Genomic DNA, 27,124 nt, shown 5'->3' on the forward strand with positions numbered 1-27,124 from the left:
GATTCCACTTCACTAAATCATCTAAAAACAGAATGACATTCTCTCAGACTTAGACCTGAAAAGGACCTTGTAAGCACACTGCTATTTAGTATAATTAATCTCTCCATTTCCACCTCCAGGCCTTTCCTTAATGGAAAATGCTGCTGCATTCTTAGTGTCCTCTTAAGTCCTGCTCTGTGATCTAAGCCTACAACTCTGAGATTTTCTAGTGGCGTGTCCCAGACAAGGCTGCCCTTCCCCCTTTGACCTCTCCAGGTTACTTGATCATTCACAAAGCTTGAAGAGATTGGAGTTACTGGGAACTCTGCCTTGATACTCTCTGGATCCTGGTACCATCCTCTCACCCGCTGATGCAGTGACTGGTGCCTGGAACCTTGCCTTTTGCAAGGCCCATTTAGTTCTTCTGCTACCCTAAAATTGAACTTTGTTTTGTGTGTTAAATCCCCAAATTAGAACATGAACTCCTTGAGAGCTAGAATTCTCTTGCTTCTTCTCTTGGTATTCCTAGCCATCAGCATAGTGCTTAAGACATATTTCTTATTTGTACATAAAGGGAGATACTATTACAAAATTTAAGAGAGCATGGAATAGTTTATCTGTCAGATTTATGGATAGAGAAAACTTTAAGATCAAACAAAATTTAAAAAAAAGCATTACAAAATGTAAAATAGAGAATTTAGATTATATAAAATTTAAAAGATTTGCACAAACAGAACCATTACAACCAAAATTATAAGGAAAGCAGAAAACTAGAGGAAAAAATTGCAACAAGTATCTCTGATAAAGGCCTCATTTCTCAAATATATAGATAACTGAGTCAAATTTAAGAAAATACAAGCTATTCCTCAATTGACAAATTTTGGTCAAAGAATATAAATAGGCAGTTTTGAGACAAAGAAATCAAAGCCATCTATGTCATATGAAAAATGTTCTAAATCACTGTTGATCAGAAAAATGAAAATTAAAATAACTTTGAGGTACATCTCAAACCTAAGAGAGTGACTAATGTGACCCCAAAAAGATAAGAAAAGAAAAATGTTGGATGTCTGAGGGAATGTGGGAAAACTGGGACACTAATTCATTGTTGGTGGAATTGCAACCAATATGGAGAACAATCTGCATATATACTCAAAGAGCTATAAAACTGTACATACCCTTTGATTTAGCAATACCACTTCTTGGTTTATATTCTAAAGATATTCAAAAAAAAAAAAAAAGGTAAAGCACCTATTTGTTCAGAAATATTTGTAGCAGCTCTTTTTGTGGTAGCTAAGACTTGAAAATCGAAGGGATGCCCTTCAGTTGAGCAATGGCTAGATAAGCTGTGGCTTATGATTGTGATGAAATGTTATTTTACTGTAAGAAATAAGCAGGATGATTTCAGAAAAACCTGGACAGACTTATATGAACTAACACATAGTGAAGTGAACAGAACCAGGAGAAATGCACAGCATAGGATAATAGCAATAGCAATATTATTTGATGAAAAATTATGAATAATTTCTCTATTCTCAGCAATAATGATCCAAAACAACCCCAAAGGACTAATGATGCATGCTCTCTGTCTCCAGAGAAAGAATTGATATTGATTGAATACAGACTGAAGCTTGCTACTTTTTACTTTCTTTTTTTTTCTTTTATTTGAGGAGTCTTATACAAAAGGACTGACTAATACAGAAATATTTTACTAACTGTACACGTATAAGTTATATCTGATTGCTTACCATCTCAGAGAAGAGGTAGAGAAGGGAGAGAGAGAGAGATATAATTTGGAACTCAAAAATAAAAATGCTAAAGATCAAAAACAAAAACAAACAAAAAATTTTAAAAATAAAAATGTTATTTCAGGAAGCATTAAGCTTGCATTTCTGAAGTTCTTTATAGATAAATAACACATACTAATTACTGCTCCTATTTTTATGGAGAAGGAAACCAGAACAGAGAATTTGTACCCAGCATTACCCTATAGAGAAGTGGCCAACATACAATTGCCCTAGTTAGGAGGAATTGGAACTTTAAGACTTTTGACCTTCTGTCACAGGTATTGTCTTACTTTACGCTTCCTCCCTTCCTGGAAGGAAAAGTTTATTTCCCTGGCAGGTGACTCATCTCACAGAACCTCTCTCATCTTCCAATCTAGAGAAACAAGTGTTTGCTTTACCTCTCTCCCTCCAGAGTTCAGAGAAAAAGTGCTTCCATGATTCCGTGAGACAGCACATCCTCCTCCCTCCTCATCTGGTGTGATTTTCGTCCCTGTCTTTCCTTAAAAGGAGGATCTGCTTATCCATATTTTATGCCAAAAGAGTAATCAAGTAGTTTTACATATTTTCCCCTCCCTGAATTTCTATGCTCATTTCCACCCCGTTTTCCAATTAAATATGCCCTCAATTTTGCTGTGTGAACAGATTAAAATTAACATAGTTACCATAAAATGGATGGATTGATTTACCTTCTCCACTTGAGACATTCAAGGCTTGAGTCAAATGCAATCAAAATCTCAATTTTGTCTTTATTCCTTTGTGCTTTAAATTGAAAATAGTACAGTGCAATTCAGTTTTCCTTTCCCATGTAATGATGATCACCATTAATGACATTTCTGGAGATGATGGCTTTCTCTGTCACAGAACATTGGAAACTAAACTCATAGCAAAGCATCATCATTCTTTTTCCTTAAAGGAAAGTAACCACTCAAAATTTGTGATAAGGGTTGTAAAAGAAGATTGTCTTAGCTTGACATTCCCTTGTCATCTTTTGTGTTTCTGCCCACCTTGAAAAAATATGCCACCTTTATCAGGAAACCTTTCTCTATTGATAACTGCCTCCAGTCTCCACTTCCCCCCAAGCAGAACTTTTAGTAGCACTTAGTTTGGGGGTCACTCTGCTTGCTTAGCATGGGCCACCCCACTCATACTTATCTCTGTCTCCTTCCCGAATGATTATTCTTAGCACAGCAGATGCTTAATATTTATCTATTGAATGGACATAATAAAATAAATTGTAGAACTAAGTTAATTTGGAAAATTGTAACACTTCAAATTGATTTGTAATTGATTTCTGAAAGTACCAAGCCAGTCTGACTTTTTGTCATCATTGTCATCATCACTGGGATCCTGTTCAGTCAGGATATCCTGTCCCTTATGTATCGGGTGCTGGAATGGCCAGAGATTATGTGAGATAGACTCTGTCCCAGGTGTGAGAGCAATATGTTCTCATTTTCTCCTGGTCCTAGGAAATGGCCTGACAACAGACTTTGATAATTTTTTCCATTTAATTCACAAATTGTTCAGATCAGGATCAAGGGAGGCTTCAAATATTTTAATTGGAGGAAGAGCCAAAGAAAAAGTAGATCACAGCTAGTAGGCTAGCTCTTGCTAGCCATATATCTCCCCTTGACATGGTCAAGGGAAATGTGGTCTAGAAACTTATACTTCTGGAGCAGTCCTGGTCCAGAACAGCCCTGACCCTTTCCATGGAGTTCCTGAAAAGTCCCCAGCAGACTTGTAGGGCCTTCAGTTAAGAGATTGCTTTGAGGCCTGACTTTGAGTTGCTTCCTCTAGTGCCATTCCGCAGTTGAAAGAACTGGGGACATTTACTTATCCTGAAAATTAGGACTAAGTGTGGACATGAGAACCATCTTCTGGTACCTAAAGGGTCATCACATGCAAACAGGGTTAGCCTTGTTCCTCTTGGCCTAGAAGGCACAAGTAGAAAGATTCCAATGACTTGGTGCAAGAACAATTAATGAAGAAATGCTTCAGACCAGTCAAAAGTGGAAGATACCAAATTCTTATCACTAAAAGTCCTCTTGCCAAAGGTAGATGAAAATTTGATGGGTACATTGTAAAAGGTACAGAGTACAGCCTGAGGTCCCTAAAAACTCTGATTCTGTGAACAGGTTAATTAAATAAGCATTTATTATTTTCCTGCTGTATGTAATGCATTGGGGAGATTCAAAGTTTAGATAATACATGGACCCTGCCTTCAAAGAGTTCAAGTCTAAATAGAGGGGCATGACTTAGACAAATACTACATACTCAAAAGCATAAGACAAGAGTGAAAAAGGTACTTTGTGAGGGCCAAGAGTAAAAGGCCAGCAAGTCTGTGTGCTAACCTCTGGGGTCCAAACCATAGCACATGCTTACCAGCTGCATGACCTTGGCAAAATCCCAGGCTTTCTGGGCCTTGGTTTCTCTATCTCTCAAGTGGGAATGATGGTCTTTATACTAGAAAGGCACATTCTAAAATTTTAGTCACTACAAATGAATAATAATTGTTATTACTGAATATACCCAACACTATGAAGAAGAGTTTCCATTGTGAAAGTTGACAAGAGCAACATCCCCTGCTCAGAGCATTGCTAATGGCCACATTGGTTGTCCTCTTACCAGAGACTGACTTCTGTCATCATAGACCTGGAGGGAAATTCAACCAAAACTTCCAGAATGAGGCACAGATTCCCAGCATGAAGTATATTGGCTTTAAGAATTAAAGGGGCCAATTCTGTTGTGAATTTGGGTCTCCAATGAATCCGAGCACATGGCATTTTAATGCCGTTTGTCTTTCTAAATAGATTTACCATCTAGCTCATGTGATGACAGGACTTTGCTCATCAGCCAGAACATACATTTCAGAGCAGTTGTTACCTAAAATATTATCATAAGGCATAAGAAAACACACGATTTAAGTTGCCTTTCATGAACATAATTAAGAATTAATAAGCCGGTACCAGTGGCCAGCCCTCAGAATTTCCACTGTTTTGCCTTTTGTGACCCGTGTTATTAAAAGTCCATTATTTTTACAGACTTTATTAAATTGGATCTTATTAAAGCATTCTGTATTTGCATTTGGTCTTTCATAATTCATTATTATTATGACATTTACTTTTTACCATCAGATCTGAAAACATATCATAAGCTACCCTTTTCTCTTGAAAGAAATGCTAATTTCAAACAGTCCTCTAATGGAGGAGAGAAGCTTTATCAGTTTTTTCATTTATTCCCGATCGTGGTAAGAATACTAATGCTAGACTTCACTATGCTAATATCTCAGAGCTTTTTTGGTCAAAAGCTTAGAATTATTGTTTTTATCCTAGAACTAAGTATGAAGTGAGAAGGCCATTGCTTCCAGAGAAAACACCCTTCAGACACTGAGAGCTTGAATCTGAAGGAGGAGGACATGTTAGCATGAGATTTCTGAGCCAAAGCCTGGCGCTTAGAACAGTAATGGATATCTGAAACCTCCTTTACGTTTTTTGCACTAATTAGCCAAAAAAAGGAAAAGTAAAAATTCTCTCTGTTCTAATACAGCGACCTCTGAACTGATCACTGTGGGAGGGACCCAGGTGATCCATCTCTCTGTCTCTTTTTCACTGCAGCCAGGTTTGGCTGGGCTCAGGCTGTTAGCCGCCTGTCTGTCAGTCAGGCCACCAAAGACCTCGGCTGAGGTCAATCACCCCTGGCTCACCTTCCTTTTCCTGTCTCTTGTCAGGTTTCTGACGATGTGCACGAGGCACTTTGGTAGCGTGGTGGCCCAGACCATTCGAACTCAAAAGACAGACCAGTTTCCACTTTTCCTCATCATCATGGGAAAGCGCTCGTCAAATGAAGTGTTAAATGTAATCCAAGGTAAGACTGCACACTCTCCCCCATGTAGGGCTGTGTTCCCGGGGCCCATGGTGCCATTGGTGCTAGAGCCTGGATCCTTGCCTCCTGCTTGCCTCTATGCCACATGGTAACATCAAGGTCTTCTAACAGAAGGAGGCACTGGGGGACAGTGGAGAAAGTATAGGGTTTGAAATAAGAAGCTCTGGGTTTAATTCTTAGTTCTGCAGTCACTTGTGTGTCCCTGGACAATTCCCTCAGCCTCAGTTTCCCTCTCTGTAAAAGGAGAAACTCAAGTCAGATATCAGAAAGGTCCTTTTCAGCTCCAAGCCCTAGACATTTGTGTAAGGAGTCTTTGGAAAGGCCAGCAATAGTCCCTGGTGCAAACACAGCTAATATAATTGTTAAATGTCAAGGGCAGGACATCTCTCTTATGATTGTTCACAATCACCGAGATCTTGCTTCAGGACTCAAGTATTCAACTCAAGAAAGTGTTCTACCTGAAGTCTTTCTTGGTGCCCCAAGATGGCAGGTTTCATCCTCCCCAAACTAACTCGTGTTATTAGAGAGAAGATAGAACCTTATGGGGTTTAATATGTATGATGAACCGGCAAAAGAGACTTGTGCCGAGCAGCCAGACAGGTAAGACAAAGACCCAGGTGAGGCAGTTACACAAAAACTGAGAAAAGAGAGTGTCCAAGAGAGGGTGACCAACAGTGTCATCAGCTGTAGAGAGGCCTGAAATCCTCTAGGTCCTCCTAGGTAGTGGGCTTGTGCTGGGTGCTGAGCCTTTGAAGGTGGGAGCAGATACAGGGCTTGCCCTCATTGAGTTGTCTAGCAGGAGAAGAGTATTGGGTTTAAAATCAGAGAATCTAATTCTAAGTCTCAAGTTTGCTGCTAGCTGTTCTAGTTGTAAGCAGACGTGAAAGCTAGGAATGAGCATGTCAAAGTTGTGAAGGATTTTACATGAAAAACAGCAGACCCCTTTTTTGCTCCTAAAGGCAAGGGCAGGCACTGTAGTAGGGGATGACATAGTCAGACTGTGCCTTAGAAAATCACTTTTGAAAACTGAGCGGAAGATGAATTGGAGAGTCCAGTCAACAGGTGATGAGGGCCTGAAGTAGACTGGGGGCTGTGTGAGTAGAACAGAGATAGGAAGGTAGAAATGACAGCAGCAGATCTGATATGTGAGGTGACTGAGAATGAGGAGTCGGGGAAATCACTGAGATCGTGGTTTAGGTGACTGGGAGGATGATGTTGTCCTCCATGGTTAAGACAGACATTTGGAAGAGGAGAGCGAATGAGTTCTGTTTTGGACATGTTGAGTATGAAAACACCTTGCAAACCTTTTCAGAACCTGATATAGTTGTATAAAACTATATTCATTTAAGCAGTTTTTATGGTTATTCGTTAGAGGAACTAGGGCATAATTCTGGCTCTTCTAGATGTGCAACTTTGGGGGCAGGTGGCCAGTTTTTTATAGGTGCATTTCTCTCAGTTCTGATGGGATCTTATGGCTCAGGGGGCTTGGGACATATGTCAGACCAGTAACTTGATCAGATCAAAAAATCAGATCACTCCATTTCTTAGCCATTAGTACAACAATTCTTTGAGACATTGAATAGCTCCCATTGTCCATAAATGAAAGAAGCCACAAAGGTTTGTATTTGGTTTTGCTTTTATTTTTTAAGTATCCCTTTGGGGGGCCTGTTGCTCTTTGAGCAGGATTTGTGACATAGAGCTCTCACTGGGTTGGACCCTAGGGAATTGGGATCCACTACTGACTTTCCTGCTTTGTGATGCTATTTTCTCCTCTGAAATTGAGGTAGACAGATAGACTTACCAGGTAGAGAGGGTGCTGGACTTGGAATAAGACAGCCTGGGTGCAGATGGCACCTTTAACACTCCCCGTGCAATTTGTTCGTCGTCTTTGGACAATAGAGTCCCACTAGCTGGGGCTTCTTAAGTCCTCTCATTTTATAGAGAAGGAAACTGAAGCTGAGAGAATGGAAGAGATTTGGCCCTGGTCACACAGCAAGTCAGCATCCCAGGCAAGATCTGAATCTGGAACTACCTGATGTATGGAATAGGTTGCAGCGTGTATTGATGAACAGAGTTCTCCACCAATAAAATTGCAGATCCTTAAAGTGATCTTGCTAAACAAGAAGCTTGGACTGGCTGGTGCCTAAGTAAGACTCCTTCCCCTCTTCCAGGTTCTGAGACATGCTCCCAACCCTATCCTGACATTCTGAGGGCCCAGAATACTCAAACAAAAGCATGTCCAAAATAAGGATAGTGTATTCCTTAGCTTCTTTAAGTAACTAACTGCGCTGATGGCTTGGGGAAAACAAATTTTGGCCCTTAATTCTCAAACATCTATTACAGAACTTTAATGGACAGTCAAATATAAATTCTTGAATTTCAACTGTCGATGTTGCTCATCATCACTTCCTAGTTGAGCATGTCAGACTTCTCAATAAAAAGACAAATTAAAATATTTTAATGAGATATTAAGCATTCTAATCTGTAATTTTTCCCCACACTAGTTATTCCTTCCTGATTAATTCAAGAATTGCTTTCCATTTTTTAATAACTTTAATAATGTGAAGTTCGGCAATCTTGTGTTGCTAGGTAACACAACAGTGGACGAGCTCATGATGAGGCTGATGGCTGCGGTGGAGATCTTCATGGCCCAACAGCAGGAAGACATAAAGGATGAGGTAAGGGCAGAGGTCATAGCTGGCCTTGGCACAATGGACGGATAGTGATAATGGCTCCCCAAATCGGCCAGGCTCTCCTGTGTCAGTACTGGCAGAGCGCAGGATTCTTAATGGAGTTTCCTTCTTAGCTGGTTATGAAAAAGGTGACCTGGAGAGCTTGCTTTATGAGATTACCCCAAGCACATAGATCCTTTTGGCCACACTGATTTTCATCATGTGGTTGTTTCCCAGGTCTACCTTTTCCTTTGTAGAAATAGGGATATTGTGATCAGACACATTTTGGAAACCCTCTTACATGTCTGAGTAGAGGCACCTGCTTAGTGATTGTTGAATGAATCCATAGATCTCCTGAATTCTAAGGCCATCTAACTCCTAAGGATGTGCAAATGTTCTTAATAATGCAGAGTTCCCTGCAGGGGTAAGGCTAAAAAATTATTCTGGCTAAAGCTTTTTTGTTATCAGGATAATATTAATAACATCTCACATTAGTGACTTACAAAAAAGCAAGTTCAACTACAGGATCTCATTTTTCTGTCACAATTACCCAGAGGAAGCACCAAGAATTCAGTGTGGTAGAACTTCCAGTTCAAAGGTCAAGAAACTCAGGCTCATAAAGGTTTACTCAACCCTAGTCACACAAGTAGTTCACAATGGAGCTAGGCCTGAAACCAGGTATCCTGCCTTCTAGCTCAGCGATCTTCCCACCAAACAGTGGGTATGTTTATTAACCATTATGTTATTAATATGTTATAGAAAGTCATAAGAAATTGCAACATAACCTTTAAAATTTCCCTAAAAACAGAGAAGTCACATGTTTAGTCTGAAGAAGAAAAGATTTAGAGGGGACTTGATCCTGGCTTCAAACACCTCTAGGCCTGTTAGAGGAAAGAGAAGTTTGCCTTGTGCTTCTCAGCCCCAAGGGCAGAACCAGGAAGGTAGTAGGAGGTAAACTCCTGTTCAGTATAAGGCAGAGCTTCACCCCAGAGTCTTCCCACAGTCAAATGAGTTACTGTGGAAGAGAAAGACTACCCATTGTTGGGAATCTGCAAGACACATTATTCCCTGCTGTAAAGGGGCTCAGAGGGATTTGTTCCAGGGAAGTGATTCATTCATGTTTAATGACTTTCTGATGGAGAGATTTGAATGTGGAGAGCTCTGGGGTCCTTTCTTGAGGTTCTACAAGTCTAAAAAATGCTGGGCTCTTGCACAGTCAAGGGACAAGGGAGGACATGAGATTCATGGTTTCAATGGTAGAGGAAACTCCCAGGGGAGGAAACCCTTCTGCCAATGCAGGTCTTCACCTTCTTGGCAATTTACCCACACTCCCAAAGTTCAGTGACTTAAGCAGGATCACCCAGCCAAGATGTGATGGCAGTCTTTTTGGCTTTGAGACCAGTCCATTATTTCACTTCACAGCCTCTCAGGATAAAGGAAATGTTCAATAAATGATTTTGGGATTCTTGAATGAATCTAGTTGAATGTGGACAGTGGAAGTTTATGGAAAGAAGGAACAAGAATTTATTGAGCATCTGCTATGTGCCAGGCACTGAGCTATGTTCTTTACAAGTATAATCTCATTTGAACTTCTCAGCAGGTGAGGAGGATAGGATGCTGTTATGATTTTCATTTAACAATTGAGGAAACTGAGGTTTCTTTTCTTTGGTTTGCCCAAAGCCACACAGCTAAGAGATTATCAGAGGTCTCATCTGAACCCAGTTCTTCCTGAGCCCAAACACAGCATTCCATTTATCTACTGAGTCATCAGCTGCCTAAGAACATTAAATGGAAACCCTCCCCCCCACCCTTGCGTGGCATTTGTAGCCCTTTCCCGCTGCCACCATGAGGAGGTCAGGAGCACCAGGGTTATTGTCTTCATCTGGCTGTGAAGGAATGGGAGCCTGACAAGGTCATTTGTGCCTCCTGGCCAGAATTCCGAGGGAAGGAGTCCCAGACGGCCATCACCAAGAGCTGAGCGGAGCTCTGCAGCCAGCATGGAGAGTTACTTAGGTTCATAATAAACAAGGCAGTGTTTCCGTCATGCAGTGATGGAGGCAGTCAGGCACATAGTAGAATGATGTTTATCTGTTACTCTGTCAACTGACAGTGACATTTTAAAGTAATGAAGCACTGTTCTTAGTTAGGAATTTGTAATAATAGGTGTGTTGCCTTCCCAGATTACCTTTATCCTGGTCTAGAGACATTGATTGACAGTAATACACAAAGCTCGCTCCTCAGCCACGTCGATTGGGTGTCTCGTTAGTGCCAGATTTACTGATTATGTTGTATGAGAATATGAATGCACATTATTTGCATGGGGATTTCCCAGTTCACTCTTTCTTCGTAATTTGTGTTCCCCAGAACTCATCGGTAAAGAAATTGACTCTAATTCCTTTAATGCTGAGCACAAATTTTAATATGAGGGTTATGGGAAAAAACCAAGGCCCAATATAATTGAATTTTTGATTGCATTTTGGCTTCGAGATGTTAGGATTCCTATTTGCTTTGAAAGTGTCTTCTGGAAAGTTATCGTGCAGGTCACAAGTGAAAGACCTAAAGGAAGCTCTTAAGTTCAGACAATTGTTTTATATATTAATCATTCAGTGAACATTTATTAAGCACTTGCTGTGTGCCAGACACTGTGCTGAGCAAGAATACTCTCTAGATCTTAAAGCTCAAGTATCAGCTGAATATAAGATAAGAAAGAAAGACTTCCAATGGCAATTGTGAATTTCCCTAGGTCATTTTTTGAAAGAAAATTATAATAAGCTTGTGATTCAGTTATGATCAGGTAAGGCATATCTAAGGAAGACTGTTTAGAGGCCCACTTTCTTTAAAATTAACTTGAATATAATATAAAATTCAATTTTTTAATCGAGGATATCATATTGAGATCAGTGCCCCCATGTACTCAGCAGTGCAGGTCCCATTACATGAGAAGGACCTATGCAAGATCTTACTCCTGGGGCTCCCTAGAGCTCTTTCCAATTTACCCACACTGCCCAAGGCTTCTTCAGTGGTTGATAGAAGAGTGATGGGGCTGAGGAGAAAGATCCTGTACTAGAATGAAAAGTTGATTTCTGGAGCCACCCCGGAGTATGTCATAGGGTAAAGTGTTTTCTTGCTCTGGCCCTCCATCTCTCTCGGGGAAGTGAGGATGCTACACTGGAGAATATCAGGAATTCCCACCAGCCCTCTAAAGACCGTCTTTTTCCACTGTTATCTTGGTTTTCTCTTCCATTCAAAAGAGTTCAGGTAGACATGGTCTTGGAAAAAGTTGCTATCTTAATTTTTAATTTTTTAAAAATTTGAATGTGCTATTGACTATTGTGCCAGTAGATAAAACAATAAAAGCTCAAATTCCCTATATGCTTATACTTGTGTCCCTGGCATATAATAAGTTTTTAAATAAGTACTAGTTGTCTTGCCTTGTTGCCTTGCTTTTGTACTGACCGTTCTCCATGACTATACTGTTCTCAGTGCTAATCTTCCCAGCTTCTTTCAAGATTCAGCCCCAATCCTCCCTCCTACAGAATGTCATCCTCATCCATTAGCTACAAAGAGCCCTAGCCCTTCTCAGAATACTTTCAATCTATTCTGTACATAACTAGTTATTTACATATCTTCTCCTGCATTATAATGTGGGCTTCTTGAGGGCAGGGACAATTGGATTTTTTGGTTGGGGTTTGTGTTTGTGTTTGATTTTCAACATTTTTGGCCATTGTATCTTCACAAAATTTAGTCCAGTAGTTTGTACATAGAAAGTGCTTGATAAGTGCTTATTGATTATAAGCTCACTGAATGCATCCTTTGCATAAGTCAGTAACAGTGATATTTACCTCATCCTACTCTCACATGACTTTGGTTTCTTCTCTTAGATTTATTGTAGTTATTGTTAGGATAATTCATACTTATGTATTATTTCACATTAAGCAGTAATTCCAAATAGTATTCAACAACCTCTGATAATAAACATCAGGTGAAACATCCAAGAGATAGGTATATGCCCATCCAATGTATTTGTCACCATTGTGATGGAGGAGATTCAGCACAGAGTCTGATTGGAGGGAGGATTTCCCGTGGACCCTGGTGTTTTCTAGCAGCAACTGTTTCTGGATGATATTGCATTGATTGCATCCAGCCAAGAGACATCACAGAGCTTCCTAGAAGAGAGTCTTAATCACCCAAGGGAGTTTAGCCTCAAGCACTAAAAAGACCAAAGGGACAAAGAATTTCTCTTGTTTTGATTTCAGCATGCATTTAGATGGATATTCTACAGTGTTTGTCCAACCCTGTGTCCCTCTGGGATAAAGGATACAGGTGGACAATGAGTAAGACTCAGAAAGAAGAAGAGTAAACTGGACAGCTTTCAGGGAAATGGCAAAGCATTGTTACTGACTTCAAGCATCTCGTAACTACAATGGTTCATCTTTTCAATACAGATGCCTTCCTAATATAACAACATGGCAGCAAGATCTAGAACATCACTGATTTCCTAAAAATAAACTTTACCCAGAAGGCAATAGAAAGGGGATGTGAGCAGATTGCAACACACCGCTTGTGAAGTATTCTGAAGAATAAAAGGGAAGGATGTCACTGGGAAATTGTAGGACAAAGAAGATGGGGTGGTCATGTGGCAAAAGCAAGGGGTAACTAGGACCCTCCTGATGTTGAAAACAAGCAAAGGAGACCTTCACTATGTTGATGCACTCCCGTGTGGTAAGCTTTGGGGAGAAGATATGGAGGAGAGTCCTATAGAATAGAGAAGCATTTGTAGACTGTGATCAACGTCATTAGAAAGAACTCCCAAATCTCTGCCTTATGTTATAAACTTCTTTGTATATTTAATTATCACATCATAGAAAATATTTTCTCTTTAACAGCATTATAGGGTGTATAGAATCAGTATTATCATCTGTTTCACAAAGGGACAATTGGAGCTGAAAGGTCAGGTAACTTCTCTGTGATCTACGTCAATGTCAGAAACAGTAGGCCCAAGGGCCTAGCTTCCAGCCACCCAATCCGTGCCATTCGTTCGTGCAGCAGATGTCTGCAGTGTTGGCCACAGGGGAGGCCCTTGTGCTTGCCACTGGGAAAGATCCACAGCGAAGAAGCTACAGGACCTACCCTAGCGGCAGTCCCTCACAGCTGCTGCTCCTGATGGATCCCAGGCCCTCGGTCCAGACGAAGTAAATCCTCTGATGGTGAAAGAACCGCCCAGTGTGTTTGCTGAGCCCCATGAGCAACATTTGAAAGGTTGCCAGAAACACAAAGTTGGTAGCACAGCGGTAGAGAACAGAGACCCAGTTTTCACAAAAAGAGAACAGTGATGTTGATCCAGAAAGGGAAAGGGTCGTTACCAAAAGCTAGCATGGCTTTCTCAAGAGCCATCATGTCATCTCTTCAGGTGATCAGATGATGCTAAACTAGTAGGTAAAGAGAACCTGAGGAAAGTATTTATTTGCTAGATCCAGAACCCATTAGATTCCCAGACCCTTCCTCAGAACGATTACTAAAGGCAGGAGGCTGATTCCTCGGGGGCCTGTGCTGGGCTCTGGCTTATGTAACACTTTATATTGATAACCTGTATCAAGGCCCAGATGGTAGATTCCTCACGTTTGCCAATGACATGTAACAAACCTGAATATTCTGCTGCTGCCACTTTTTCTCTTCTTAGAAGATAAAGCTAAGAGCTGAGGAAGGAAGTTGGGAGGCAGATTTAGGGTTTACGTAGAAAAACTTTCCGACCAGGCTGGGCCAAAGCACATGGGCTAGCTCCAGTGAAAACCATCCTCGTTACTACTACCATCACCACAGCTTATATTTGTGTGGTTCTTTCAGATTTACACATCTCAATTCTTGCCACAGGACCTAGCAATCAATAGGAACTTAATAAATGCTGGCTGAGTGACAGACTCTTTTCCTTGTAACAATCCTGGGAGATACATAAGAAAGCATTATCTTCATTTTACAAATGTAGAAACCAAAACTCATGAGAACTTAATGGACTTTTCCAGGTATGCACAATTAATAAGAGTCAGAACCCCAAATCAAAACCAATTTTTTCCGCCTGGAGATCTTCTCAAGCTAAAGCTTAGGAACCAAAGCAAAGTGCTGGGGATGATTATAGAAGAAATTTTTTTTAAAAGCTAATGGAGGAACGTAATGGAGGACAGAAGGAAGTCAGAACAGATCTACCCCTAATTTGCTTCTATGTTCTTTGCCAAGGAAAATGAATGACCTTTAGATCAAAAAGAGCAGAAAGGGGCGTCCCAGATAAGTAAGGAGATATTAGCTGCCTTTGTTGAGTCACTGCTGTAGACTGAACTGCATTCAGGATACTAAAACAACTGATGGAAGTAATTGTCTGAGCCACAGTCAGTAATCTTTAAGAGTCCATAGCAAAAACAAGAAACAGAGTAATGTCTTCAAAAATATAAAAAACAACCCAAGCTATCAGAAGACCTATCTATCAGATAAAGATCTACTCAATCTCAGAAAAGGAAATAGATCTAATTATAAAGGAACTATTGAGAGGCAAGGGAACAGGAGCAGCTTCCTGGTCCTGGTGAATTTGCAGGAAAGTTCTTTAAAACTTTTTAAGAATACTTACTACCCCTACTTCACAAATTATTTTTTTGTGTGTATAAAATTTGTATAGACAAATATAGTCCTAATACCTGAACCAGATAAAATAAAACACAGAAAGAAAACTATAGGGCAATGTCATTTATAATTGACTAATGAATATCTCAAAAAATTTCAAGAAAATCCTATCAAACAAACTAATGTTTATCTAAGAAATTACGAATTATGATCAATTGGGATTTATACCACGGGTTCAAGAAAATTATTAGGAAATTAATTATTTCAAGATTATTAGGAAAATAATCAACATAATTAGTCATATTAAAAACCAAATGATCATAAAAGACTTTAGAGAAAAGGAGTGATACTGCCAGATTAGAGGACATCCCGATTTTTAAAAGGCAAGTACACAGAGTTTGTAAACTGTTGGTCAATGAACTTGATTTTAACTCCTGAAAAAATTATTAAACATATTAAAAGAATAGTGTCAAAAGCAATTTTGACCCCAAAGAGCCAGTCTGCTGGAATAAGACATACCAGGTCAACCTAATTTTCTTTTTTTTTTTCTTTGGACAAATTTACTAATCTGGTCAAGCACAAGAATATTTTAATTTACCTAGATTTTAGCGAAGCATCTGCTGTGCTTTCTTATACAAAATATACCAAGGTATAAGTAAAATTATAATACAGCAAAGAAGATTTTGAATTGATTGGTTAGACACAGAGTGTCTGAATGAGAGATGCTTCTGTCACCTTAGAAGGAAGTCTCAAGTGAAACACCTCCTTCTTTCTTGTCTATGTTTCGTTTCATTTAGTTTAAATTAACATTGTTATCAGTAATTGGTATAAACCCTGGAAGCAGGAAGGTCCACTTCTGACATTCCTGCCAAGTCACTTCGCCCTTTAAGGATTCAGACCCTAAGACTCTATTGTGAAATACTTAGTCCAGGCCAGTCTGCTTGGAAAGATGGAGCTTCTCATCCAGGCATCCCCTGCGTCATTGAAATCACAGGTCCCAATTCCCCTCCCTGTTCTTTGGAGACATGGTCTGCAGAAGGCATAAAGCGGGGATAGAAAACCATCATGTTCAACCATTGAAGGTAAAAGCATTTATGAAGTGCTGAGTGTATACGAGGCACTCTTCCAAACTGAAGATTCAAGTAGAAAGGCCAGTCAGTGCCTGCTCTCCACGGCTTCCATTCGCAAGTCAGAACAGAAGTCTCAATGCACCTAGTAATGCTTCTTCCCTTCTTTAAAGTCATTGCCATTGCAAAAACTGCCCATTTCTGATGTCAAATCAGTCGGTGGCATCAAGGTCTTTGGCATAAACATGTGAAGATGGTGAATGACAAAGTCTTGAACCTTATTTTGAAAGGCTCAAATGTTGGATCAAGTCTAAGATGAAATTTAAAGAGATATAAAGTCTTATTCTTGGGTTCTAAAGATCGGTTTCTCAGGTAAAAGGTCAGGGTGGGGGGGTGACTGCATAGCAACCCCTCCAAAAGATGTAGGGGTTTGCTAGATTATAATAAGCTCAGTATGCATCTATGGCATGATTTTGCAGTTAATGCAAACTAACACAATCTTCAGCTGCATGATGGGAGTTATCAAGTTGAGGACTAAGGTGATAATATTTGCTTACTGTGCACACTCTGGAGATATAGAAACAAAATTGAAACAGTCTCTATCCTCGGAGCTTTGATTCTGTTGGGGGAGACGGCATATACACGTATATATATGTACAAAGCCTCACTGAACTCTTTTTTAAACTACTCCAATTGTATGATACTGGTACCACATTTTACAAAAAATATTGGTGAATATGATGAGAATATTGACCAGGATAAGGAAGGGCTCAAAAAAATGGATTGAAGGAATTGGACATGTTTAGTCTGGAGAAGGGGAAGGCTCAAGAGGGACATAACAGCCCTTCAATTACTTGAATCCAGTCATTAAGGGAGTTGAGCTGGACATATTCTTCTTTATCCAAGAGGGAAGAAGTTGGAGGGATAGGCGAAAGCTGCAGAAATTCAGATTCATACTCAATGCGTTCTAGTGATTCAAGCTGTTTCGGCATGACATGGCTTACCTAGGAAAGCAGCATATTCTACCTCACTGACACTGACAGCCTTCCAGAAAATGAAGCTTTTGAAGGAGAATTGGCAGTCATCAAGTGACTTCTTAGGCCCTTTAGGGCGGGGAACATCTTTCTCTGACTTATAATCATTTGGGGACTTCCTTGCATGAAAAGGAAATCTGCAAGGCTCATCATCTAAAAAACATGGTCACCATTCACTTGCCTGTGTCCCTTTGCTGTCCCTTATGGCTAAAGCATCCTTCCCCACCTCATCATCTGGTGAATTTAGACCAATAAATATTACTCATACTCAACAGCCACCTGTTCCCCAAAGCTTTCCCTAATCATGGCTTTCCTTCCTGGAATTCTTGCTAAACCTCTTGTTTGCATTTCTCTAGTGACCTCTCAGGTCATGTTAGTCATCCGTAGTTATCTACTCCTACTAAACTTCATGAGCTTGGATGTCTTGTCTAAGTCTTATTGCCTCCCCACACAGACAAAATGTAATCGGTGTTTGTCTAATTGAATGGAATTACACCCATCAAACTCACCAAGTCTCTCTTCTAGGCCGTTAGAGAGATGCCAGCAGCATGGAAAGGGTCCTCTTCCCAACTGCCACATCTGGACACTCTCGTCTTTGTAGTCTCCTACATAGTCTGTGTATCTTTGTTTCTAAACCTTCTTTGTTGCCTCCTTTTTAGATCTCTCATCTTTTTCCCCCTTGTCTTTCTTCTTTCCCCGTTGTCTTTTGTCTTGATATAGCCATAGGCAGGTTCTTGCGGTCTCTTACAATGGCAAACAGGGCCTAGAGCCTGGATTTTGTTACTGTTTTCTTAATAACAAGAATAAGTCATCCCAGACCACACAAAGAGAAGCTGAAAAGACCTTTCTCTTCCCAAACCCAGCCATACGTCTTTGTTTAAAAAGGTCGACATTTCAAAAGAATCTTCTTTTTTGTCCTTTCTCTTTCTCTTCTTAAATATGAGGCATACTTCCTGCAAATAACAAAAAGAAAGAACTTTCGTGGTGAACAGTGCTTTAAAAAGGTCTTTTCCCTTTGGATAGAAGGAGAACTTGAATAAATGTGGCAGAAACAAAAGGTGCATTTTTCATAATTGAAATCTGCCGAAGATTCAAAGGACACTGGAGCTGGAAGTTGGTGTTGGCCAAAGTAACTCGCAGAGAATGGAATTGGCCTCTTGAGAATTCAGCTTTCTCTTTCCTCAGTGCCCAGAATCTTTAAGGTCACAATGTCATAGAACTTAGAGCTAGCAGGACCAGAGTGCTCAGTACCTTGGCTGAGTAATCATCCCCAACCTCTTCATTTTTAGGTGGAAGGCCCAAAGGGCTTCCTGAGAAGCCCTGAGACCATACAGAGGAGGCCTCTGACACCAAATACAGTGTTCTCTATGTCCCACCCGACTTCATGTCCCCCACTTCTGCAGGTTGACCCAGTGCCTGCTGAACTTCAGTGATGGGACTGCCTAATATGGTAGCTCCTTCAGCTCTCAGCTGGCAGGTACCTCAGAGGCCTAATCCTGCCTGGGATGGCTTTGCCCCACAACACTGCTGACAGCTGGGGATGAAGAGGCCTTCTTTTGGACACCTCCAGTAGCTCCTTAGTCATTATATATGCTGTATATAGTCAATAGCAATAGCAACAACCATTAAGTACCTACCAAGTGTCGGGCACTGCCCTAGACAGAGATGGTCCTGGGGCGTGAATCCTTTGCCTGCAGGGTCTGCATTCTGTCCAGCCCCTTTGTGCCAAGGAGGTCTTGAGGGAGGAGGTATATCTCCTGTCCCCTGAAGACCAGACCAGCTGTATTTGGCAAAGGTCACTCAGTATGGAGACATACCCGCTGGGAGGTTAAGAGCCCTTGGCTGGACTAGCCCATGGGAGCTTTCCCTGTTCTGCAGTCTCCTATACCATGCCCGCTTCATGCATCTGAACCTTAATCACAGCCTGACCCAGTCTAGTCCTTTGGTCTCTGTCTGTGGCCATCTGCCCCACTCTACAGATCTCCATTTTCAATTCTTCAGCTTGTTGTGGAAATAAGGCTGAGAATGGGATGTCCTCTGTACCTGTGCCCAGGTCACGTAGATCTCCCTACCCAGTACACACACTCCTTCCTACAGTATCCTCTTCCAAGCCAGAGAAGCTCCAGAGAGGAATTGCTTAGTCCGGCTTCCTCCTCCCCTCTTTGTAACAGGTGTATGGGCTGAAGCCTGGAAAAGTGACTTGAACTGGATCACCAAGAGAGGAGACAGAAGAGCAGAATGGAGAGGCAGGGCCCCTGATTCCTGCCCTCCCCTCCACCCGTGCTAGCTCGCTTGAAAGAATCATTCAACTCAACTCACATCCATTCAGTGCTTGTTGTGTTCTAGCAAAGGGGAGGAAGCAGTATTCGATTTTCTGTGGCCTCTGTTCTTAGAGGGCTCCGGTGGCAGTTTTGGAAATAGTCCCGAGCACTTGAGAAGCATCCCAGACTTTGTCCAGTGAAAGGAAGAAGTTTGGGGCTGGACTGAGCAACGAAGACTTCCTTCAGGAGGCTTATTTGAATAGGACTTTTAATGGTAAGGATTGGTGCAATTTGCCTTCAGTGAGGCTGCAATGCAGCCTCACAGAAAGATTGTCATTAAAGGAACGTTTAGTGCTTCCTGTGTCCAGAGATCAGTGCTTCCTTCTTGAAGTTTACCTTCTAAAAGGGCGATAAGATAGAACAATAACACTGATACACAGCATTGGTTACCGCCAGACTGAACAGATCGTGGTTATAGGTCCGGATACCCCACTTGAGGGGAGTGGTCATTGGGGGAAAGGGGCCGGAGAAGGGGTCATGGCCACAGCGTGCCCACTGACCCTTTCATCTGAGAATGGCGGTTAAATTGTCACAGATGACACTCCTGAGATGCCTGATTAGCCACTGGCAGGAGCCTGGGCCCACCTGCTCCCTCCAGCAGCACCTTCCCCCTCTCTAGCCTGAGGTGGGGCCTTCTCCATGGATTACAGTAACACTTTCTGACAAGCTTCAGCTGGGTGGGGCACCTAGCGCCTTCCCAGCCGTGCATTCTTTTTCAACTTTGTCTGTCATATTTTATTACTGTAAACTTATTTGCCGTGTCCCAGCTGGGCCAACTTGTCCAGGCCTTGTTTTCACTAACTGGAGAGTCTAACAAAGGCTGTTTATTTTTCTCGTTATGCAATATCAGCTGGCTGGCTTTGGGGCTAATGCGGCTTGCCATTGTATTTTCTTCCTGAGCGGTGGCTCTGAAAGTAACTGCCTGAACGGTTTTTTTTTTTCCCATATACAAATTAAAACCTTCCACTTGTTCTAAATTCCCCTCAAGTGGTTCCTGAGTTGTTCTGAGTGTCAGAAACATGACAGGCCCCTAAAGAATGTTGGAAAGGAAGAGTCCTTTAAGCAAATCCTTCACACCTACAAGCAGGAAGTGTACATGCCTGAAATGCTACATGGAGCCCTCATATGCAGGTGTTTCCCCAGAGAAAACATTCCCTTCAGGAAAAGCTCTTGTGCCCTCCAGAAATCATTTGCGTCCATTAGACTTGAGATCTTCATGTTTCATAGAAGCAACTTGGAAGGTAAAAACTCATTTTCCATTTGTCTTAAGTCCATGATGGCCTTAAATTGGGTCTTGCGGTGTTGGCAAAATCAACAGTGCAAGGTCCAGGAAGGCAGCAGCTCTCTCCTCCCAGGGGCGCAGGTGAAAGGGGAGGGCCAGCACCTCTGGGCTGGTTTTGGTACAGACTGACCTGCTGTCATCCTGAAGCGGAGGGTTTGGGAGGAGGGCTGCAGCACAACTTGCAGTCTTATTTATGTAGCCAGCTCATGTTCCTCCGTGTTGTGTGTCCTGGGGGGGCCTTAATGCTTTGCCCAAAGGGAAGCATAGAGACAACTCTGTGTCACCAAGTCAGTGACAGCTGCATCTTTGACCTCTTCACTTAACAGTAACTGCCCCCTCCAGAGTTGTTGGCCGTCTCTTAGTAGCCATCCCTCAGCTTGCCATCTCTGCAGCCCTCAGCACTGCTGACCTGTGGGCTCTCTTCTCCTGGTTTCCTGCCCATCTGGTTGCACTTTCTCAGTCCTTTGCTCAGCTATTGTCTGTGATCCACCTTCTAACAACAGATCTTTCTCTCTCAGTAATCTCTCCAACTTTAATTCTCCATGCGAGGACTCGCAGGTCAGTATAGCCAGCCCTGTCCCTCCTCAGTGCCTGCCATTTCCAGTGGAATGTCCCGAGGCACCTCATCCTTTCCAAACCACTTCTCTTCATTAATACCCTCTTTCACCTAAACATTCACTCAGTTTGTAACCATGGAATCATCCTCATCTACCATCATTTAGCTTCACCTATTTATTTGCTAAGTCTTGTCCATTTTACCTTCTTGGTCCCTCTTCCATCAATCCCCAGTCTACACTCCAGCAGTGTAGACTCCTACACAGTGTAGATTACACTTCTGGGGCCCTTCATTTAGCACCCTAGTCTCCTTACTCTTGCCTCTTCCACTTTGTAGGAAGTGGGATGTGCCATCCTCCACACATGTAGCTGCCAAAGTGAATTTCCTAACACATGGGTCTGATCAGATTAATCTCCTGCTCAATGATCTCCAGTGGCTGCTCCTTACCTTTAAGATAAAATGCACACCCCTTTATTTGATGTAAATGTTCAAAAAAATGGCTTAAAAGCTCTTCCCATTCTTGACTCCAGCTTCTCTTTCCAGGCAGATCACTCATTACTCCCCTTCACATACTCTAAATTCCACCAACTGGTCAGCTTGCTTCCCCTTACACATAGCGTACTGTAATGTTCTCTCTAAAATGTAATGTTCCCTCAGTTTTCTTGGGGTCTCTGGGAGCAGCCTTCATTTCGGTTCAAGTAATCACCACAAGTGCAGCCAGGGGTTAAAGTCCAAATCCTTTATTATCTCTTTCAAAGTCCTATCTCCTTCACTCGGTTCTTGGCTAGTTTTCCAGAGGCCTTTTGGAGTCTTGGTTTCAGTGGGCAAGCGAAGGAGGAGAGCCTGCCACCAAGGTGATGGGAGATGGGATGAATCTGTCTGAGTCCAAGGTCTTGTGCTCCAGCCTTCAGCCTCCAGCCTTCTGTCCGAATCTCTTGTCTCTGAATCTCTCAATCTCCCTGGCTGAGACTCCTAGCTTATATGCTCCACACTGAGTACAAACCAATCATTATATCACTAGGAAACCATTATTTGTTGTAAGATTAAATCAGTCATACTGAACCATGCTAAACTAGATAAATATTGTCTCTATCAATTCCACTGACTTAGCACCTTGTAAGAATCCTTTGTTTCAAGTTCAGAGCTCTGGCTCGTACCATCGCTTTCCTACAGCCTAACCTTCAGCCCCTATGCACTCTGTCTTTACCTTCCTCCAAGGTTCACCTCAAGTATTATCTCCTAAACAAGACCCTTCCTGATTCCCAGTTAAGTTCTATTTCTATATGTAAATTGTTTTCTCCAATACAATGTGTATTTCTCACTTTCACACCCTCTCCATCTCCCTAGTGCCCAGCGTGGTACCTGGGACACATTATATAAACAACACTTCATTACTTCTGTGTTCTCATGAGTATACCTGGGTCAGCTCCACAATCTTAAAAAAGAGAGAGAGGTAACTATAGGTTCTAGAAGAGATGTGTGATATAGAAGTAGCTTATGATTCGATTTGTTTTGCTTGTTATAATGTAGTTGCTAGTAGGAGGAAGAAAGGAGTCCTTGGGAAATAAAGTGTTTAGTGGGGGGACACAAGTACTGATAGGTCTGTAATCAGCGGCTTGGATTAAAGCCTGGTTGGCTGCTTATCCAAATTATATAAGTACAGAGAGGTGGGAGGGATCACTGGATAACAAAGCCAAGATCCCAAAAGACATTCACTGACTCTGACATTAAGATAAATTTAAAGAGATGAAATTTCGTGAAGACAAATGAAAAGTCTTTGGTGGACTCCCACATGTGCATAGCTAGGGCCCAGACTCCCGAGTCCCACGTCACGTTCCTGACCAATGCCCAGTGGTCATTTTCAGTTGATGCCCTACAGACATATCTCAGTGTCAACATAGCCCAAACTGAACTTATTCCTTTCTAAATTCTCCATTTCTCTTAACAGCGCCACCGTTTTTCCACATAGTAGACTTAATCCTATTGATAAATAATGTACAATTCAGTGAATTCATCTCTACTTGATGTTGCTGCCTACATGCCCTCATTCCGCTCATTTCTCTTTTTATGAGCTCATGTAATTCTTCCTATTTTTTTCTGAAATCATCCTGCTTGTCATTCCCAATAGCACAATTGTTGTTTATTCAGCAATTCTCCAATTGATGGTCATCCCCTCATTTTCCAATTCTTAGCTGAACAGTTGATTTTTTTTAGCCACGAGTACATTTACTCCTAATCAGTTATGTCTTATTAAATTTGGTCCATTTGGTCCATCTTTCTAGTTTTATCTCAACTCTTGTCTTATAGCATATTTATCTTTCTCATATTTATATCATCTGCCAACAATAATCATGCCATCACTTCCTTCATCCTTAACTTGTAAATTAAACTTGTATATATATGCCTTTAGGGTTTAAAAATCACTGTTCTCACAGTCCTGTGTGGTAGTAGTACAAACCCATTTTTCAAATCAGGTAAATGGAGAGATTTGTCAAAATTTGAAATTCAGTCTTCTGAATCCAAATTTATTGTTTTCTACTTAACATAGCTGTTTCTTAAGTCAGTGATAAAAATGTAACACAGACAGATGTTGAACAGAGTCAAGGACAGGGCATGCTATTGGAGGCTTTGTTGACATGTATCCATTTATTGGGCATTTATTAGGGAGCACCATAGTGCATAGTGCACCTGGTGTCAGGAACATACATCTTCCTGAGCTCAAATCTGACCCGACACTTCCTAATTGTGTGACCTGAGCAGGTCACTTCCCCCTATTTTGCCAAGTAAAAAAATGAACTAGAGAAGGAAATGGCAAACCGCTCCATTATTTCTATCAAGAAAACCCTGGATGGGGTCATGGCGAGTGAGACACGACTGAAACAACTCAACAGCAATGTTCCATTTACAACTTCTCTTCAAACCCAGATGTTTGGCCAGTTCTGAATCCGCCTAACTGCACTGGTATCTTGCATAACTCTCTATTTGCCTACAAAGATGGGACTTTGTCAAATGTCAGAAATTAAAATCCAGGTATAATATGTCTATGGTATGGTAAACAGGTCTTCCACTAGTTTAATATCCAAATTAAAAAACTAAGTAAAGCCTACCTTTTAAAAAAAAAAAAATTATTTTCCCCAGTTACACATAAAAAACATCCATTGTTTTTTTTTTTGTTTGTTTTTGTTTTTGTTATACACTTACATTAATTTTTTACATATTTCCTTATGAATCATGTTGGGAGGGAAAAATTAGAACAAAAGGGGAAAAGAAAAAGAAAAAAAATTGGGGGAAAAAAGTGAACATAGCATGTGTTCATTTATATTCAGGCTCCATAGTTTTCTCTCTAGATGCAGATGGAGTTTTCCATCCAAAATTTATTGAAATTGCCTTGGATCACTGAACCAATGAGAAGAACCAAGTCTATCATAGTTGCGCATGGCACAATCTTGCTGCACAGTGCTTTCCTGGTTTTGCTTGTTTCGCTCAGCTTCAGCCTGAAAGCTTTTCAGTCCTATCTAAAATCAGCCTGTTCATCATTTTTTTTATAGAACAATATTCCATTACTTCCATATACCATAACTTATTCAGTCATTCCCCAGTTGATGGACAACTTGTTTTCCAATTCTTTGCCACCACAAAAAGACCACCCTTGTTTTTGATGAAGTCATGCAAGCTTTTGGTGATTGATTGTTTTCCTTTCCAAATTCTCATAAGCCTTTCCTTTATGTCCTAGAAGTTTGTAGAAAATCAAATTTAAGTGCATTTATCTTTAGTTTGAAGAATCTGTCTCAATCCTTTTTTGAAAATTGAGATAAATTTGATCATTTTTAGGCCTGGCCCACCATTTCCATTCTCTGTAATTGATTCTCCATTGCCATTAGCCAGTTCTTGAACAGTGTTGCTGAGATCAGCTAGTTCTTTTGCCTCTCCTACTTTTTTGGGGGGAGAGAGCAAAGCCATTGAGGTTAAGTGACTTGCCCAGAGTCACACAACTAGTGTTAAGTGTCTGAGACCATGAGCTTTAGTCCTTATGACTTCAGAGCCAATATTCTACCCACTGGGCCATCTGGCTGCCCCTCCGACTCTTATCTTGAAAAGGAAATTAGTAGTTCTGCCTTCCCTCCACCATCTTTGATTATTGCCTCCTGCCCAGGCAGTAGGACAGATTCTCTCATCTTCCCTCTTCCCTTTAGCACGACTTCAAGGGTCAAAAGCTTGTTTGGTTTTCTCAGCATTCACTAGCCTCGGCACATTCTGGACTTGGCTTTAGGAGTCTGAATTGTGCAACTCTCACCTTCTTCGTTCTGTTGCCAACTCCTGACCATGTCTTTTTTTCAATATGTTAAAGTTGTTGGATGAATTCCCTGTTTGCACACAACTTCTCTTTACAGCACTCCCTTTTCTCTTCCTCATTGGAACCATTTTCTTTGGCAGTCAAGCAGGGTGTCATCTAGCATTTACTAAGTGCCTAAAAGACAAATCTCTGCCCTTCTTTTAAACAAGAGAGACAACCTGCAAACTACTCTGTGCAGACAACTCACCTGAAGGATAAAGTGGAGGGAACAGGGAAATGCTAGCAATAAAGGGAATTAAGAAGGACTTCTTGCAGAAGATAAGGTGTTAGCCAGGAAGCAGGGGGGGAGAAAGTCCTCCTGAGTAGTCTCAGTAATGGTGTGCTATCAGCCTAAAGGAGCACTCTAAGTGCCCTGGGAATCCCTACTTGACCTTGAGCACTTGAACTTTTTTTTATCAGTGATTTGGATGAAATCATCCACAACACAATCATCAAATCTGCAGATGGCACAAGGCTAGGAGAAACAGCCAGTGCCTTGGATAACAGAAGCCAAATCCAAAAAGAGTCTAAGTTAGAATAGAATTTTTTTAAATCCACATTGCTTTATGAATCATGTTGGGAGAGAAAAATCGGAACAAAAGGGAAATTTAAGTGACTGAAGGTAAAATCTTCAGTCAAATAGTTTCTCAAGATGGAAGTGATATGGCCAGTGGAAATATATGGGCCAGAGACCATGGACTGTGAAGGATTAGCTCAGTATATGAGTCAGCATCCTGCTACGGAACCAAGTAATCGAAGAGAGTCTCTCACAGAACGTGGTGCTGACAGCCCATCCTGTGTACCTCTGCTTAGAACCTTCCTGAGGGAAGGACATTGTTCATTCCTGAGAGGAAGCAAGTTTGAGGGACTTGCGTGTGCTAGGCCCGCAGGGGCAGAGCTGGGGTGAGAAAAGAGGTTTCAAAGAGATGTAGTTCATTTTGATCCTTTTAAACTTCTGAGCAACTCTAGAGAATTGATTTTTCCTCTTCCCCCTCCCATTAGAGACTGGCTGTCAAGGGCTCACTTGTTGAACATACTCTGGTGAGGATTCTTGGTTTGGAGGCAGGATGAAGGAGAGCGCCTCAAGAGACCCTTCTTTCCAGCTCTGAAAGTCTGTCATTCTCTAGTGTATTAATTGTCCTACTCCTGTGTGCCAGATCCTGTGCCCAATGCCGGACACAAAAGTAAAGATAACCTCAGGCTAGGAGAGAGGCTTGTGGTCCCCGTACAAGTTCAGGAGTGGATAGAGGCCAGCTCTGACAGATGGGACAGCATTGATCAGTAGAGAAGTGCAGGGGAAGGAACTGGCCAAATGAGTTTGATGATACACCTGATTGAAGAGCCAGGGAACTCGGATGAAAATGATAAAAGCATCCTTTCTGACCAGGTTCAAGGGGCACTCCTTTGTCTGGGTAGCAGGTGACAGATGCTCTGTCCATTCAGTGACAAAGCCATCCCTGTAGCCAATCATCTCAGTGCCTACAATAGTCTATTTTAAAGTCAAGTTGTTTATTTACAATACTTTTGTTAACTCAGCAGGATTGGTTACATGGCCATACAATTGTAACATCAATAGAACATATTCTAAATGAAAGGATTTCAGCTGTG

At 41.3% G+C, this 27,124-nt stretch overlaps 1 protein-coding gene across 3 annotated transcripts in view; it reads left to right on the forward strand.

The window, feature by feature from the left end:
* FAF1 (Fas associated factor 1) overlaps positions 1 to 27,124 on the forward strand; it is a 385,064-nt gene that overhangs the window by 317,206 nt on the left and 40,734 nt on the right. For all 3 annotated transcript variants that reach the window (XM_031969148.1, XM_031969147.1, XM_031969149.1), the window contains 2 exons: positions 5,488 to 5,624; positions 8,232 to 8,320. In XM_031969148.1, the coding sequence (XP_031825008.1) occupies positions 5,488 to 5,624; positions 8,232 to 8,320 (226 nt within the window). The remainder of the gene's footprint in view (positions 1 to 5,487; positions 5,625 to 8,231; positions 8,321 to 27,124) is intronic.

The sequence above is a fragment of the Sarcophilus harrisii genome, chromosome 4 (assembly GCF_902635505.1).
Source record: "Sarcophilus harrisii chromosome 4, mSarHar1.11, whole genome shotgun sequence".
NCBI lineage: Eukaryota > Metazoa > Chordata > Mammalia > Dasyuromorphia > Dasyuridae > Sarcophilus > Sarcophilus harrisii.